Source organism: Phodopus roborovskii, unplaced genomic scaffold (assembly GCF_943737965.1).
Source record: "Phodopus roborovskii unplaced genomic scaffold, PHOROB, whole genome shotgun sequence".
NCBI lineage: Eukaryota > Metazoa > Chordata > Mammalia > Rodentia > Cricetidae > Phodopus > Phodopus roborovskii.
In genome coordinates this window covers 20,444,402-20,460,917 of record NW_026125059.1, presented here as the reverse complement: position 1 = coordinate 20,460,917, position 16,516 = coordinate 20,444,402, and the positions used below count along the sequence as shown (strand labels likewise).

The following is a 16,516-nucleotide window of genomic DNA, read 5'->3' as shown; positions in this document are numbered from 1 at the left end:
ATCCGGGCACTCTTTAGTCATCAGGCACTGCGGAAGGCATGCAGAGGGAATGCAAAGTAGGCCTGTTCCCTGTGTCTGCACTGAGGTTTTGGAGGAGGTACAGGGTGGACATGTGAGTGACAGAGGGCAGTGACTGCAGAATGACAGAGACTAGTTCAGCCTGACCTGTGGCCTGTCTCATCTCACCAGAGGTGTCGTGAAGGAAGAGGGTGGCTATTGGTGTTTCGTTTCTTCCTTTGTGTGGATGAGGAGAATAATTGGTTGTTGATCTGAAGGGGAGAAAGAGAAACCCTCTTTGGATTAGGACATGGTTAGTTCAGGGCCCCAGAGTGAATCACACCCCAAGGGGTAATGGTAGCTAATCCGTAGGACTGGAGGGCAGATCATTTATTGCTGCAGAATGCTTTGAGGGCCTTAAAAGTCAGCTGTGGCTGTAGGAGTGAAGGGACCCCTGTAATGAGATCTGAATCCAAGATTGATTTTTGTAATGAGGAAATCGATTTCCCAAGGAAATGGTGTGGCAGTGTGATGTCTGGATGAGTGTGCTTCTTGGTTGGTCTGTTGTAGACATTTTGTCAGATTGTGTCAGTCTTGATTGTGCTCTCAACATACAAGAGTACTCCTTACCTTTCGGTGACCCTGTCCTGTTCTCCCCTCCTAGGTTCATGGAATCCGAGCTGGACCTCAATGACATCATTCAGGAGATGCACGTGGTGGCCACCATGCCAGACCTGTACCACCTTCTGGTGGAGCTGAGTGCTGTGCAGTCGCTTCTCGGCTTGCTGGGACATGATAATACAGATATCCTTCAGACCTGTGCGGGTGGAAGGCTGTCACTGGAAGAGCTGTTTACTCTCTGTGCCTGTCTGTCTCTGCTGATGGGCGCTGTCACGTCTGCTCTTCCATTTCCGTTCTAATTCTCTCCCATCCTGAAATACACACTGCTCTTTCCTCATCTGAAAATCTGCACTTTATCTGTTAACATGCCTTGAGCAGATCGCTAGGTGTCCTGGTCTCTGTTAGTACGAGAACACACTGTTCATGCACCAACAGCATTAATTTTCCAGATCTGAATTTGGAAGTTCCTTATTGAAGCAAGACCAGACAGATTTGAATGTGTTAATGTAGACATCATTCTACCACTAACAGATAGCTCTGTGGATTGAGGCTGGAGGAGGCAGTGAACCATGGCAGAATGCTTGTCAGGATGTCCAAAGGCTAGGGAAGCTTGTCTGTTTTGTCCACTATTTTCTAGTTCCTCGAAAAGACTGAGTATCTATGCCCAGTAAATAGTATTTCCTATTTGTTGAATGAACATTAGACCTAAGCAGACAAAGGTGGGCTTGATTGCTGATTTCATTTCCTGTAAAATTTGGTATTTTCACCTGCAAAGCTAGAGTTGACAACCTTGTCCCTTAGTGTTATTGAGGAAATCAGAGACATTAGCTTGTCACACAGAGCTCCTGGTGCCTGGTAGGCACTTGGTAATGTTCTGTGTAATGAAATGTATGCCATGACTTCTGAACCATTTCATACTTTGACTCTGCTGTCCTGTGTGCAGTCACTGCAATGTAGGTGTTTTATGTGGCATGCATGGGGTTGTATTCATTAAACAGATTCTAGTCTGTCTGAATCCAGATTTGCAGAGGTGAGAGACAATTATAGTGAGTCTGCTTGAGTGCCATTCACAGGAAATCTGCCCCTGTGTTGTGTTATTTTCATCTTTCTGGTAATCTCTCTCCTGAGAGCATGTCTGACTAGGCTCTTTCCTGACTGATGATTCTCACAGAAATGAATCAGTGAGTAATTTTAATGTGGCGTCATGAAGGGCAGTCTTAAGCTATTTCTGATGCTCTGTGTACTGTTATTAAGAATGGCTCTGCCCATCCCTGGATTGATAACTGCCGGGTTTTGCTTTGGGGTTCTCGGTCAGCTGGTTTTTGACTGAGCTTTTCCACAAGTTTGTTCAGAGGCACGCTTTAGTGCCTGTTAGGTATCAAGCCCTCTGCACCGTCTGTTGTGCAGGCGCTCAGGTAGCATTAGCCCACAAGCACCTTAGGCTGCTCTTAAGAAGTACCATAGGCCAAGTGGCTCATGAATGACTAAAAAATGGTTTCCTGTAGTTCTAATGTTGGGTAGTCCAACAAGACAGTCTCGGTGTCCGGTACTTTGGATTCCTGCTTCCTGGTCCCTCTCATGGTAGCAGGGTGAAGAGCTTGCTAAGTGTCTTTATGAGGAAACTGATCTCACCTGTGGGGGTCTCTGGCCGCTTCACTTCTCAAAGTCCCTGCCTCCAAGTATCGTCACATGGGAAATTAGGTTTCAACATAGGGACTTGGGGGTGGGGATATAAATATTTGTTCTGCCTGTTACAGGTACATGATACCAGGCTGGCCAGCTCCAGGGGAGGTTCAGTGACTGAACAGTCTAGCTGCATTGTCACCTTGTGGTTTACGTATTGAGTGGTAAATTTCAGAGTCCACCAGATGTAGCCTACTGCCTTGTTTTATACATTTGCCATTTATTATCGTTTCTGTGCATTGGTGGGGGCAGGGCACAGAGCACACGTGGAGGCCAGAAGACAACTTCAGGTGCAGTACTCAGGAACCTTCTACCTTTGGTTTGAGAATGGGTCTCTCATTGACCTGGAACCTCACCATACAGGTCAGGCTAGGTGGCCGGCAAGCGTTTAGGGATCTGGCTCTCCCTACCTTCCATCTTACCATTATTAGGATTACAGGTGCACCCACTGCACCCAGTTTTTTAGTGTGGGTTCTGGAGACTGAATTCTGGTCTTCATGTTCCCAAGGCAACTGACGGTGACAAGCCAGCGGTTGGACTGCACGTGCATGACCTGCACTCCCTGCAGCTTACCTGCTGGCTCCCCAGTAGGATTCGCTGTGCCCTTGGCAGACTTGCTTAGTCACCTGTCACTCTGCCTTTTAAGACAGAAATTACCTATTTTGTTTCTGGAAACTCTGGCACTCATTCTTTCTTCTCTCCCTGCTATTTCAAAACCATAGCAGCGCTGCTGCAAGCTGCTGACATTTCTGATTCCCTGGCCCGGTGCTGCTGGGGAGAAGACTGGCGTGAGCCACGCTGCTCGACGTCCGAGTTCTTGGGAAAGGCAAGGGCACAGATGTTCAAGTTGGTGCGTTCTGGTCTTTGAAAAGGAGAAACCATATCTCCCTATAATGTCTTTGACAGACTGCCATTTCCCTCCTGTTTCCCCAGAGCCGAGCCATTCTTCCCCTGCCTTTCTGCCAGCCCTCACCCAACTGCCCTAATGGTATTTTTTAAAATCTCATTTTTAATTATGCCCTGCATCACATTTAAAGTGCATTTGAAATATTTTTAATTACCTTAATTTTAATTAGATGCAGCAATTAGGGTAAATGTCATCCTCTTCAGAGTGCAAGTTTTCTTGAAAGTGATTTCGGGAAAGGGGAGCCCTCCCAACTTGCCACTAACATACCAGCTGCATTGAAGGTGATCTCCCCCAATGCCACACCCGCTTCTTGTCTTATCTGTGATCTGTAATGGGAATTCTTCAGGAAAAGGTTGTTAACAATTTACTGTTATACAGCTGTAACTGTCCGAAACACCTTACCATGAATAAACAATTTCATGGCTGTCATGACTTCCGTTTTTAATCTTCTTTTAACTCTTCATTTATCACCCAGGCCCATACATGACTGGTTGTGTTCCCAGCAAGCATGGGTCATCTTTGCTTTGTCCTTCGCAGAGGAAACATAAATGATGGGGATTTTAATTGGATCTGATTCTGGCTTGTTGTAACCTTAAGAGGCAGTGGATGTGAGGCAACAGCTTGTGCCTCGTCCTTCAGTCCTTTCAAGCGTGAGAGGCTGCTGCAGAGTTGATCCCGGCTTTCTGCACCACTGCCGCTGGTGAGGGCTTGTCAGCTGTCTGCACTGTCCCCCCAGAGCCCGGCTGGAGCCCAGCCGCTGCTGTGGGCTGGCTGGCTGCAGAGTGGAACTCTGGTCTGTGAGGAAAGAGGGAGGGGACCCACCTTACAGGGTGTGAAGGATTACTTTAAATGTGTTTAGAGAAGCCTGAGGTAGAACCAAACAGCTGCTGCCCTCTCAGAATATTGCATTTTAGAGTAATTTCCTGTAACATAAATTATTTGGACATGTGCCTCCCCCCAAACCTGGCATTGAGTATGAAGTATTTGGAGTGTGAAGGATAGTTTTCTTAGGTATTACCAAGCAACAGTTTGGTTATGGTCTGGTGTAAGCCAGGCTTTCTCAATTTGCCTAAAGGAATATAGAAATAAAACAAGGAGAAAGAAAATAGTAAAATCACAGATAGTAGCTGGTCACCCCTTCTGCTACATTAAAAAAAAAAAATCACTGTAGCCCTAAATTTGTAAGTATCCAGTTATTATGTCATTTGCCATGTTCTCGATTGAGTGGCCAGTCAGTGTGGCCTCCCTGAAATCTTTTGGGTAGATTTGGCTCCTCAGGTTCTTCTGCTGTGTGATAGGCACATTGTACACACTCAGGAGCAAGAGACAGCCCCGGTGGCAAAGCACCCAGATTATTGCCTGGTGCATGTCGGGAGGTGCCCTTGGAGCCATATGCTCAGGAAATGCCCTCAGGGATCTGAGGAGGGGAGTATCATCCCTGGCTTGGGGCTGGTCAGGAACAGAGGCTTACGGATTGGAAACCTCAGATGGGGTGAGGGCATTTCTGGTTTGTTTCAGTGGTTTCTACAGACAGTGGAAGTAGCTGTTCTTCCTGTGCTGCAGGCCTGTAGTCATCATAGACGTTATCAGGACACCAGAGTGAAAGAAGGAAGGGAGCTAACTGCCTCCTGCTCTGCAGCCTAGTGTCCTGTCCTTTAATAAAAAGGATCAGGCCATCTAAACTGAATCTGTCCCTCTGCCCTCTCCCCTGCTCTTATGATTCAGGAAAAAAAAAAAAAAAAGTTCTCCTTATGCTAACTGGACGTGTAGGAAGGGAAAAACCTATTGGTATTTCCCTGGTGGCAGCAATGGCTCCTTTTTGTGTGGACCAGCTTTAGGGAGTGGCGTTCACGTTTGGTTTCTAAGTATTTGCTCAGGCTTTCGCAAGCTGGAGAACTTGTGGGGCTGTCCTTGTTGTTTTGTGAAGAATTACTGTGGGAATTTGGAAAAGGAGCAGGCATGTTTTTCTTAGACCAACAGGGAGCAATTGAACTTGAGCAGTTTGGCCTGGGAATGCTACAGTGGAACCAACTGACTGAGGCACCATATTATCCCAGAGGGTGTGCACTGTAGTCTAGGGTGCCTTGTGTCATAGGCCCAGCATTAATGAGCAAGAACAGGGCTGGGAAGGTTTGAGCTGCCAAGGGGCTTTTTTCTAATTGGACTGGGAGGGAGCTGGTTCCTGCTCTACTGCTCTCCTGCAAGCGCTGTCTAACAAGACTTGCACATCCTGAGCTGTTGTTTTCTTAGGAGCTAGTCTCATTCTGATATTTCCAGACTCATAATTACAATAGAAAGAGTTGACTTATTTTCTTCATGTGTCACTTGTCTTCCTAGATGATGCCTGCTGAGGAGTCACTCTTGTTCCTGGAGTCAGTCAGTATGTTCTGAAGAACATGTTTAGATTAGACTGAAAAATAAAGAGCTAAAATGGAAATTTAGGAAAATAAACCCCTCTTAATTAAACATTTGATCTTGCTTGTAGCTGTGAGGAAGCCAGTGCCTTCAGAAGGTTAGGGTGATTGTGGCTTGCTTTGAACATTTCCACTGTGACTTGCTGGTGCTTGCTCACATCTACTAGTTGGCACTCACTATTAACTGCATATGCTTTCTCCATATAGTTTGATTTAGGGTTAATATAAATTTAAGAATCAAGATCCAATCTGGGGGACTTTGTGCTGCTGTTTTCAAAGGGGAGAACCATGTTGTCTGGGTTTGAAATCCATTTGCATTAATCCAGCTATATCTAATCACTTACCCGATCCACAAAGAAAACAGAAACATTTTTATTAAAGAAAACCGTATTTGCCGCATTAAATCACTTACATCCTCAGAATTTATGCTGGTTTGTCTTTTTAAAATGACTTTTGAAAAGCCATATGTTCAATGCATCTCATTCTTCTTCCTCTTTTTTAATAACTTTGTTCCTTGTGGACACATCTCTGTGGATATTAATAAGATTAACAGTTTCTGCACCAATACTAAGGAGGATCAGGCCCCAAACCAAATATTTAGAGCCAAAACACACAACAGAAGTAAACATCACTCTTGTCCAAAAGCCTCTGTATTAGGAGCTGTTCGTGCCCAGCTGGTCTTTTCCGTTTTGCTAGTATACAAACATATTGCCCTGGTAGTGGGCAGACACGGGGGGGGGGGCAAATGGGGGGCCTTTTACTCAACATACAAAACAGGCTACTGTGTTTTCATCATCTCAGAGAGACAGGCACTCTGTTTTCCTGTTATATTTAGATGGGAGAGCTCTTACCTTGTGCAGTTGATTGTAACTGCAGTGGAAAAGCCTATCACCCATGCCTGGTGTCTGTCTGTGGTAGAGCCCTATCTCAGTGGTAGAGCCCTGTGTCTGGTACAGCCCTGTGCCTGTGGCAGAGCACTGTGTCTGTGGTAGAGCCCTGTGCCCAGTGTGTGCCCAGTGTGCACCTGTTGTAGGGCACTATGCCTGGTGTCTGCCTCTAGTAGAGGGCTCCTTATCTGCCCATCTTGAGTTCTGGTCTTTATTCCTACTTCTGGTCTTCAAATGACCTTCCCTCTAATGGTTATATCATTTTCCCTAGAGTTGATGGTCACAATTACTGGCTTTCTGAAATATTATTTGGGGAAAGTTGAACATTTATATAAAATCAGTTAGTGGTGGATGGAATAAGATGTTTGTTAAACCTGGTGAATAGTTTATTCTCAAATGAAGCAGAAAAGCAAGCCAAGAAAAGAATCTACTAGACCATTATATGAAATGACTTTTCTTGGCAGAATGTTAGAAAGTCATTGGATTCCTGTATAAAAGTATCTCTGTTATCAATTTTCCCACTAAGGTCCTAGGTTTAATGCAATACATTGGCACATGGTGTGAGACTAAGCAAAGATAGTAAGATCTGGCCCCAAAGATCTTAGAAGCAAAACACAACTTAGTGTGTTCCAACTTAGTGTGACCCAGAAAGGATTCTGTACTGTGCTAGTTTTAGTTTTAGACTTTGGGCCTGTCAGATGAAGTCCATAGTGATGGCTCTGGCCTCTAGGGAAAGACTTGACTGTCTACCTGTGTTTAGTACTTTCCTGTTTTCTGGGTTTTAACTTACATGACCTTTGGTAGATTTGTCCTCCTTGTTTCTTATAGTGACACAGGGACATTAACTGGACAAAGATGATCACTCACATTTTACATATGAGGAAGCCAAGCCATAAAGAGAGGGGCTTGTGCAAGGTTGTATGGCAGGTGTTAATTATCAGACCATTCAGTTCATCAAAGCAAAGGTGAGTATTTAATGACCTTGACTCAAAGTTTTGCTGACTCATCTGTCACCCTGCCAGATACACTAATGCTTCTTGACTTACAATAGGGTTGTGTTTCAATAAACCCATCACTGAGTTGAAGCCTAGCAAGAAAATGTGTGTGTGTGTGGGGGGGGGGCATTCACTCTCATGATCTGAGGCTGACCAGGAGCTACAGCTCATGGTTGCTCTCCAGCATCAGGCAGAATATTGTACTGCCTGGTAAATAGTGTGGAGAAGGTAAAATTTCAAAGTCTCAGTGTAGTTTCCACTGAATGCATATCTGTTCATACCTCAGTAGAGACAACAAATCAAAAGTTAAACCAGTGTAAGTTGGTGACCATTTATATCCTACCTTGTCTTGAGTCTATTTTGTGAATAATTACACATACTAGCTATAAGTAATTATCCATGCTGCTGTTCAAAGGGTAGAATGATGCAGGTTATTGCACACCTAATTCAGATCCTAATCCCATAGACAGGTGACTGTGGTAGATGAATGAAGGTGTCAATGGGTGTATGGAAAGATCATCTTGTGGATAGAAAGAACATTCAGTCAGTCAGTGGATGGATAAAGGGGCTGGTGGGCAGATAGATAAGTAGATGGATGGAGGGGTGGGTAGGGATCGGAATGGAGGCAGGAGGGATCAGTAAGTTGGTGGATGGATAGAGGGATGGGTAGATGGGTTTGGTGGGTGGATAGAAAGATCAATGGATTGCGAGATGATAGATGAAGGTGAGTGGAGAGAGGCTGGAAAGGATGGGTTGTGGATGGTTGGAAGGATGGGTGAATGGGTGCTTGGGTAGATGTTAGGTAGAATATTGCTGTGCATATTAAGTAAGCAGGGAGATGGGCTATCATACATAAGAGCTTCTCTAGAGAGATTTTAAATGTGGAAGTTTCTTAGATGATGGGTTATTAGCATTTTATCCTGTTTTCCAAAGCCTTTGATAATTTATGATAGAAATAAACAGCAGGTTGTTATTTCCTGTGATTACAGTAATGCCAGTAAACCAGAATTTGCCCAGGTCCAGTCATGTTTGAACCATGCATTAATGTGAAAGGCATGGCATGATGCTGTGACTGGGACCAGGGATTATGACCCAGCATGCTCCCTTAGCTCTGGTGCCAGTGGTGTAATAAGCACTCTACGCTTCAGCTTTCTTCTCTGGGAAATGAGGACCACATTTGATTGTGTAGCACTGCTGTAAGGACTCAGTATCTAATGATGATGCTTAAAATGGTGGCTTTATGATGACTGTTTTGGCCTTCACAGAGAACAAACTACTAATTCTTGTTCACAGGATAGCACTGGGGTTTCTAGACATTAATGTGTTAGCTTTTTAAAAATTTTATTGAAATGACTTGTGTGTTTGGGTTTCCTGTATGTCAAGTATGACCCATGGTCTTTTGTGTCAACAGCTTTCTGGTTACTTCATTTATAAAACGTGAAAAGATTTTTGTCCAAAGACTTTTAAGCTCATTATACTGCCTGTAGCACTTTTATGGTTTGGGTAAATATCACCTTTAAGAGTAAAAGAGGCACAAAAAGTTTAATTACTTATTCATGAGTATCATCTAGTCAATAAACTCCAACTTTTTTCTTCCAGCAAAAGATGCTCATAAAGTCTCTAGACCATCACTTAGCAAGTCATCACTTCCTCGTTCTTGACATTGTGTCCTGCCTCTTCTGTTTTTCTACGTTGCTGCTGAAACTGTCCTGGCTTGCTGGACTTGACTTTGTCTCTGATTCTTCATTCTATGTATTGTAGCTTTGTGGGGGGGTTCCTCCCCTTCAGGTCTGGCTCCTGCCCTTCCTATCATCTGTGCGCTCTGTCCCCAGCTGTCACAGCATGCCATTGTGCCCCCACTCGGGTCCTAGCTTGCCTCTTCACTGCATTTCTTTCTCTTTGTTTTTTTTAAAAAAACAAACTTTTATTTTATTTAGCATGTGTGAGTGGTTTGAGTGGTGTGTGTGCTGTGGGTGCCTGTGCTCATGTTCATAGAGGCCACAGGAGTATATTGCTTGTCCTGTTTTATCTCTCTCCCCTTGTTCCTAAGATAGAGCAAGCCCTGTGAGCCTCCTGTCTCCCTTGCACCCCAATGCCTGGGTTCTGAGAATCAGACTTGGTCCTGTGTAAGAACAGCATGCACTGCTAAGCACTTACCCTCTTTGCAGCCCCATTGCTCACCTTTGTGTGGATTGTGGGGTGTGCAGCTAGGGTTCAGTGCTGCCCTGTGGAAACCCTTTCCACTATATTTTTCAGCCCTGGTCTCTGAAGACCCAGACAGTGTGTGTGCCAGGCAGGTCCAATCATGTTGCATCTCAGAAGTTAAGGTTACGAGATAAGGGTAAAAGTGCTGGAAATGCAGCTTCTCCACATGGTCTACTTAAAGCTTGGAAATGTATGAAAATGCAGTAGACCTACAAACTGAGTTGTACGGGAATCACTTCAGCTGTATTCTCAGACCCACTGAAGGAGGAAGGTTGGTAGTCAAACCCGAGGGTGTTAAAGATATGCAGTGATAGCTGGGCACTGGTGGTGCACACCTTTAATCCCAGCACTCAGGAGGCAGAGGCAAGTGGAGCTCTGTGAGTTCAAGGTCAGCCTCGTCTACAGAGTTGAGTTCTAGGCTACACAGGGCTTCAATATGCATGGAATGTCCTTAACACTCGTCACATGTGTCCATAGCCGTGGTCGATCTGCTTCAGGAGCTGACAGACATAGACACCCTCCATGAGAGTGAAGAAGGGGCGGAAGTTCTCATTGATGCTCTGGTAAGTGGCTCATGCCTCGAGGTTTCTTGGGATTGTGAAGATGTTGGCCTTAACCTTGCCTCTGTGCACAGTGGCGTCCATAGGCTTCTGTGTTGAGGCTGGATGGGCCAAGTGAGAGTAGAGGTGCAGCCGGTGGGCTGCTTTCTTCTGTGGGACTGAGGGAAGAGCCTGCAGAAGCCCGGCATCTGTTAATTCTCATTCCCTTACACTGCTTCTCCCTCACCACACCCTCCCAGAAGCTGAGGCACAGGCGACGGGGAGCAGCATCTCTGTGGTCTGGAATCTTAGCCTCTGCTCTCCCTCTGATTCCGTGTCCTACCTCTCTCACTGGGTTGCTGCTAATCTTTTGACAGAGAGATCTCAAAGATGTTTGCTCTCTGTCTTGAGCTTTATAATTACATCAAGGACAGATAATATTCCTTACTTTATACAAGATGGGTCATCAGGGAGACTGGGAGAATATTAAATACACAAGAGCAAACCTGAGATCACTTCTAAGTAAGAACTGCATCCATGCCTGTGTCTAGTTTTGTTTGTTTGTTTGTGATAAGGGTCTCACTGTGTGGCCCTGGCTAGCCTGGAACTTGATATGTAGACTAGGCTAGCCTCCGATTCTGAGATCTGAACTCACAGATCTGTCTGTCTTTGCTTCCTCTGTGTTTGAATTAAAGGCCTTTATCAACGTGTGTGTGAAGCCAAGGCAAAGCCTTAGACTCCACTCACTTCCTCAGCCATTATCCAAGCAGCGCCAAGCAGCCCCTGTCCACCAGGTCCCAGCTTGACATATAAGGAAATCCAAAGTCATGTGGACTCCTGCTGCTGGGCCCCTCAGCCAGGCCTGTGTCCACTAAAACAAAAGCCTGTGTGTTGTGATCAGGGAGGGTTCCATACTGAAAAGGTACCACAGCTGGCCTGTGGTGGAAATGGATCTGGTCTAGCCTCTTACCCTTATCCACTCACTCCTCAGGACTCTGGCCCTCCCCTTTCTTCTTTTATTCTCTCCTTTTTTCTGATGAGAATGGTGGCAAATGCTGCTTTTTGTGCAATCTGCTAGAAACCACTACAGGCAACCGTGGGAGGTGCATACAGGTGCTGGTAAGCTGCCTTCTGGCCCCACCCACAAGGCCTGTGGAATCAGGCCTGGGAACTGGCCTGGGAACCCTGGTGCTTAGGAGACCCCTCTGCAGCACAGGCTACCCCTTCCTTTAGAGTCCTCAACACCAGATCTTCCTCACATCAAGCACACTGCTGATGTAAGTGGAGAGGCTGTGAGCCCACTGGAGATGAAAGACTATCTTGGAGCTGGGCTGGAGTCCAGCAGGGCCCTGTGCATCTAGCATAACTGTTTTCCTTTCAAGCGCCTTCCTAGAGTGAGCTACCACTTTCACGGGCTTTGGGACCTTTATTTTTCCTTGGAACCACAGTTCAGTGAGAGAAGGATTCTTCTGGGGTATCCTTCTGTTTTGAGGAGCATCTGTAGGAAGGCTGTGGCACTTCCTTCCCGCACCGTGTCCCCACAGTGTCATTTGTGCAGTCTTACCTTCCAGAGGTTAATTACAGTGGCCCTGTGTGCACCTTCCTGCCTAGTCCCTGGGCTGGTTTTAATTACCATCCTTTGCCTGTGTGAATGGAGAAGATGAGAGAGGAACAGCCAGCCGGGCGGCTGCTGTGAACCTACACAGAAGCAGCAGTTCGCACAAAAGCCCCCTTTGTGTCTCTGTGTTGCCAAGCCCACCAACAAAGGCTACATCTCGCAGATTTTATTGTCTGTCTGGAAGGAGATAGTTCCTTGTCAGGCTTGGGAGCCATTAGGTAGCTACTGTGCAGGATTTCCTGTTTGTTTAGGGTTTTTTATGATTATATTATTTTAAGATTTTGACTCTTACGGCTTTATCCTGGCGGGGCTCTTGTGAATCACAAACACTGAGCCTTCTGGAGTCCAATATATTATTCTCTTGTCTGCTAGCACTCAGAAGCCATCAGTAAATATCAGTGAGCAGAGCTGGCTAGTGGGTTTCCATTTATCTCGCCTTTGTGCCACATTGAGGAAGAAGTTTGATAAGTATTCTCATATTACAAGGGTTGAGTTGTCTTCATAGTTTTAATTTGGGGCCAATATTAGAAGCCTGGAACACTGGAGCAGGGGCTAGAGGGCATGTGGCAGGATTTATTGTGGTGTGCAGTTTGCAGTTATTGCCTTGGTCTTTTTCCCAGTTGGAAGTCCCCAGCAATAGAGTAGTAGCACATTTGTGAGCAAAGTGCTGTCCTGGCATTGTTGGGAATCTTCGGGGTTTTAAATTTTGGATCACAGTCATTGCTGTTCTGTATACACAAAGGGAGTATTTGTGCTTTGGAACAAATCAATTTAGGAGCCTGGAAGATGGACTTCTCTAGAGATCATAGATGCGAGGCTTATTGCATTGGTGAGAACTCCCTGGCTCACCCCTCCACAGACATGTGTTTCCTAAGTGCAGTGACCAGACAGTGATGGCCTGTAGTGAGTGCCTCCCTGGGCTTCCTGGGACCCTTCACATCATCCCCACAAGCCTCCTCCAGCCTCAGCTCTTCTCTTTGGAGCTTTTCCATCTCATCTCCTCAACAGAGTCTCTGTCCCTGGGAACTTGCCACATTGGATCATAGAGTCTGTGGACCAGCTCCTTTCCTGAGTTGTGATCCCACTGGGGAACTGGTCAGAGCTGCAGTCTGCCACTCACTGTGTGCCCCCGACAAATGCCTATCCTCCCATGCTGTGTTTTGTCTGCATAGTAGAGGTAACAGTCGTGTCTGTCATACAGTGTAGATGTGAGGAGTCAGTGAGTTATTTGGAGATTTTTAGAGCATCCGCTACTTGTTGGCCATTTTCCAGGACAGGGAGATCCAGCACTTTGTAAATGTCAGATGATGGTGATAAGCGTCATCTGCCACACGGTGACACGTTTGTGAATGTTTTTTGAACTTAAACATTTTTCAGTTAAAAAAATGTTGCAGAAAACATTTTGAGTAATTGTTTTTAAACATTTGCGTGACGCAGCTCTAAATAAGACATTCAAAGATGGAGGCTTCATTTAAAAAAAAAAAAAAAAGAAACCAGTAATGAGGGTGCAGGGCAGGATGTAGAGAAGGCAGGCTCTATTTTTTGTTCACTCGGTACGGTGCTCACTGCGTACTGACTTGCTCGGATCCTAGAAACTGGATAATTGCAGTTCTGAGGAAGACTGACGGGGTCTCTGCTTTCAGAGAGTGAGACAAGAAATAGGGAAACCACCCACAGTGCATCACTGTCATTCAGGGAATTAAAATGAGTTCCTGTAAATCAGATTATATCTGGTTCTCCTGAGTTCTGGGTACAGGAAGAAGCCAAACATTCAGAATGGCCAAGAGCATGGCAGGACAGGGTGAAGACTAAGGCAAGAATGAGCTTGGCACAGGAAGAGAATGAGAGGGACCACTTGATAAGAGTGTACCCAGGTGTAGGGAACAGTTCTGGGTCCTATAGGCCTCTCTGAGATTGTCTGCATGGACAGACTGTAGACAGGGAATTAACAAGTGTCTGCCTGGATGTTTAGAACAACTGCACAGGCAACATGGGGGGGGGCGGGGGCAGGAGAAGAGGCTCCGAATCTCAAGAGGTGACAATAGCTCTGCTTTTAGTATTATAACATTCAAAACTTATTTGGTCAAGATTCCCCATGTTTAGAGGGATTATTATTATTATTGTTTTTTTAACATGACATTTCTGAAACTCACAGTGGGCAGAACTCCATTCTAGCTCTTGAGTGTTGTAGAGTGGGCCAGGTAGAGAAGGAATCCTCTTCAGCCTCTCTTGTCTGTCTGGTTCCTTATTTCCTCCCCTTCTCTTATATCCTTCCTCTTTGGTCAAGTAGAAATAGATGTCTGATCGTGCCCTCGAACTTTGCCGGAGTGAGTCCTGCTGCTAGGGGACCTGCTAACAAGCAGAAATAACTGGAGACTTATCAGAAAATGCCAGGCTTCAGACAGTCCTCATTTCCAAGGCCAGGGTTGCTCTGGCTGGTGCTTTTATCCCCAAGCAGGATTTGTTTTTAGTTTCAGACTTGGTCACAGGTCCAGAAAATTGAATGTAGGCCCGGGGGCTGAAGGAAGTAGGCAGAATGCTAATTTGCACTCCTTACTAAACAACTCCAGAGCCATGCATAATACAAATACTCTTCTAAGGCTTTCGGAGCTAAATGTATTTTGACTGCTTTCAGCCCTCCTGCAATCAGATAAAATTGCATCTAACCCAGCTAAACATCGAGTTTCACACTTTGCAAGCTTAAAAAGTCTGCCTGTTAGAAGTTAGATTTCTGTAACAAGAAAAAAGACTTTCCTCCAGCCAGACACACATCATCCGTATCCATTCAGCTCTAGGATCTCAGGGCGTTGCTCACTGCCACCACCTCTGCCAGTTTCCAGACAGCAAAGATGGGAAGCATAACTAAGAATCAAGGAAAGAGACAAATAATGCAGATAAAGTGGCCATCGGTGGCGGCGGCAGCAGCCAGCCTGCGATGCAGTCTGGAGGAGCGACAAGCCTTGTGCTGCCCAGCAGAGCTGTCGTGTTCACCACTTCAGGATTGGGGGAGATTATGTCAATCAGAGTGGTTTAGGGAAAAAACAAGTTTGACATGGTCTATACACGCCCCCAGATGGTTTTCTTTTCTATTCGCAAAATTTTCAGTTTATTAAAGGAAACACTTTTATGTTCTTGTTGGCACAAGATTGTGTGTCTCTTGCTGGAACAGGGAAGGCAGCTCTTTGTGCTTGTAGCCCTCTCAGTCTGGCACCAGCTCCCCTCTAGTTCCTTCCTCCAAGGCACAGGGAAGAGCTTAGAAAGTGCCATTCACTTGTGATTGGGAGTGCAGAAAGGTCAGTAATTTCAGATTTCCACCGTGCCTATACCTTCCCTGAGCCTCACCCGGAAGGAACAAAGGCCTTACTTGGCATCGAGCTGCCATCCCTAGGCTTTGTTGAACCTTGTCCATAGAGAGCCAGCTTTCTTTCTGAGAGAGTCAAGGTGGGGACAGTGTTTCGGGACAGAGTTTCTCTGTGTAGCCCTGGCTGTCCTGGAACTCACTCTTTAGACCAGGCTGGCCTTGAACTCATAGAGATCCACCTTCTGCTGTCTCCTGAGTACAAGGGATTAAAGGCAAAACACCACCACCCAGAAAGTGTCAGCTTTCTACACAAAGCTCAGAAAGTATTGGTGACATATGCTCACTGCTTTCTTCCTTCTCTCTGCCTTTTTCTCACCAAAGTAATAAAGTTTCTGGCTTCTGCTACCAGCTTTGTGGTTCTGGCCAGGCTACCAAACCTCGGCGCCTTAGTTGTGTGCTCTGCGAGAGTCTTGAGACTTATGCCTGTCATGGTACACACAGTTAGTGTGCATCGGTTTATTTTGATTAGTTAAGGTTTCTCAGGCATCTGGTATGTTCAGAGTTGTTCAAGGCCTTGATGTGTGCCAGGGTGCATGATGTGAGGGGCTTGCTGTCAAAGAACTTGGCTTTTCTTGGAGTGACTGGTGGATGGATGATTAGGCATGGAGTGGGTATAGAGCTAGATGCAAATTTGCTCCTGGACATTTTGAGTCATTCCTTCAACCAAAAGTAGTGCCTCAACATTTCTTGTGATTGTTGCAGAATTCCTCTTTATCCTCATTTCCTACATAAGGCAAGCAAGGCATTGGGAAGGGGGATACTGTATACAGCAGGCATGCAACAGGCATGACTTTCTGGATGCCTGATTGCAACCATCTTAGCTAAATGTCAGTTCCCAAGGAGAAAAGTGGGGCCTTCTGTAGTTCCTTCCTGCAGCCACCTAGGTCCCATGTTGTGCAAATGGTCGTTTAAGGAAACCTGGCTTTGGCTGTTACTCCTTGGCAGCCATGTGCTGTTGGCTGTATGATGTAGCTACTGTGGGTTTCCTACCTACCTCAAAAGGTGTGAATCAAGTAAGAGACACAATAGTTTATATATTACATGTAGTCTAGACATAAGACATTTGGTCATGTTACTACTATTATTTTTTAAGAGGGAGCTAGAAATTCTTCAGAACTAATGATTTTGTGAAAGCTTAGCATATAAAGTTGAATGTGAGAGTTGAGCATGGAATTTTGAAGTTAGCCAAAGTGTAAATAGCGCCCCCTCTTGCCTCACAGCTCCACTGGTCTAAAAGCATGCTTTGCCCAAATGCCTCATGCCCTGTTTACACCATGTGTAGTTACCCC

The 16,516-nt window shown here is 45.6% G+C and overlaps 1 protein-coding gene across 1 annotated transcript in view; it reads left to right on the top strand.

Annotated features, from left to right (window-relative positions):
* Window positions 1-16,516, top strand: part of Ctnnbl1 (catenin beta like 1) — a 155,381-nt gene that overhangs the window by 49,070 nt on the left and 89,795 nt on the right. The window contains exons 4-5 of the mRNA XM_051187661.1: window positions 662-803; window positions 10,177-10,272. Coding sequence (XP_051043618.1) covers window positions 662-803; window positions 10,177-10,272 — 238 coding nt within the window. The remainder of the gene's footprint in view (window positions 1-661; window positions 804-10,176; window positions 10,273-16,516) is intronic.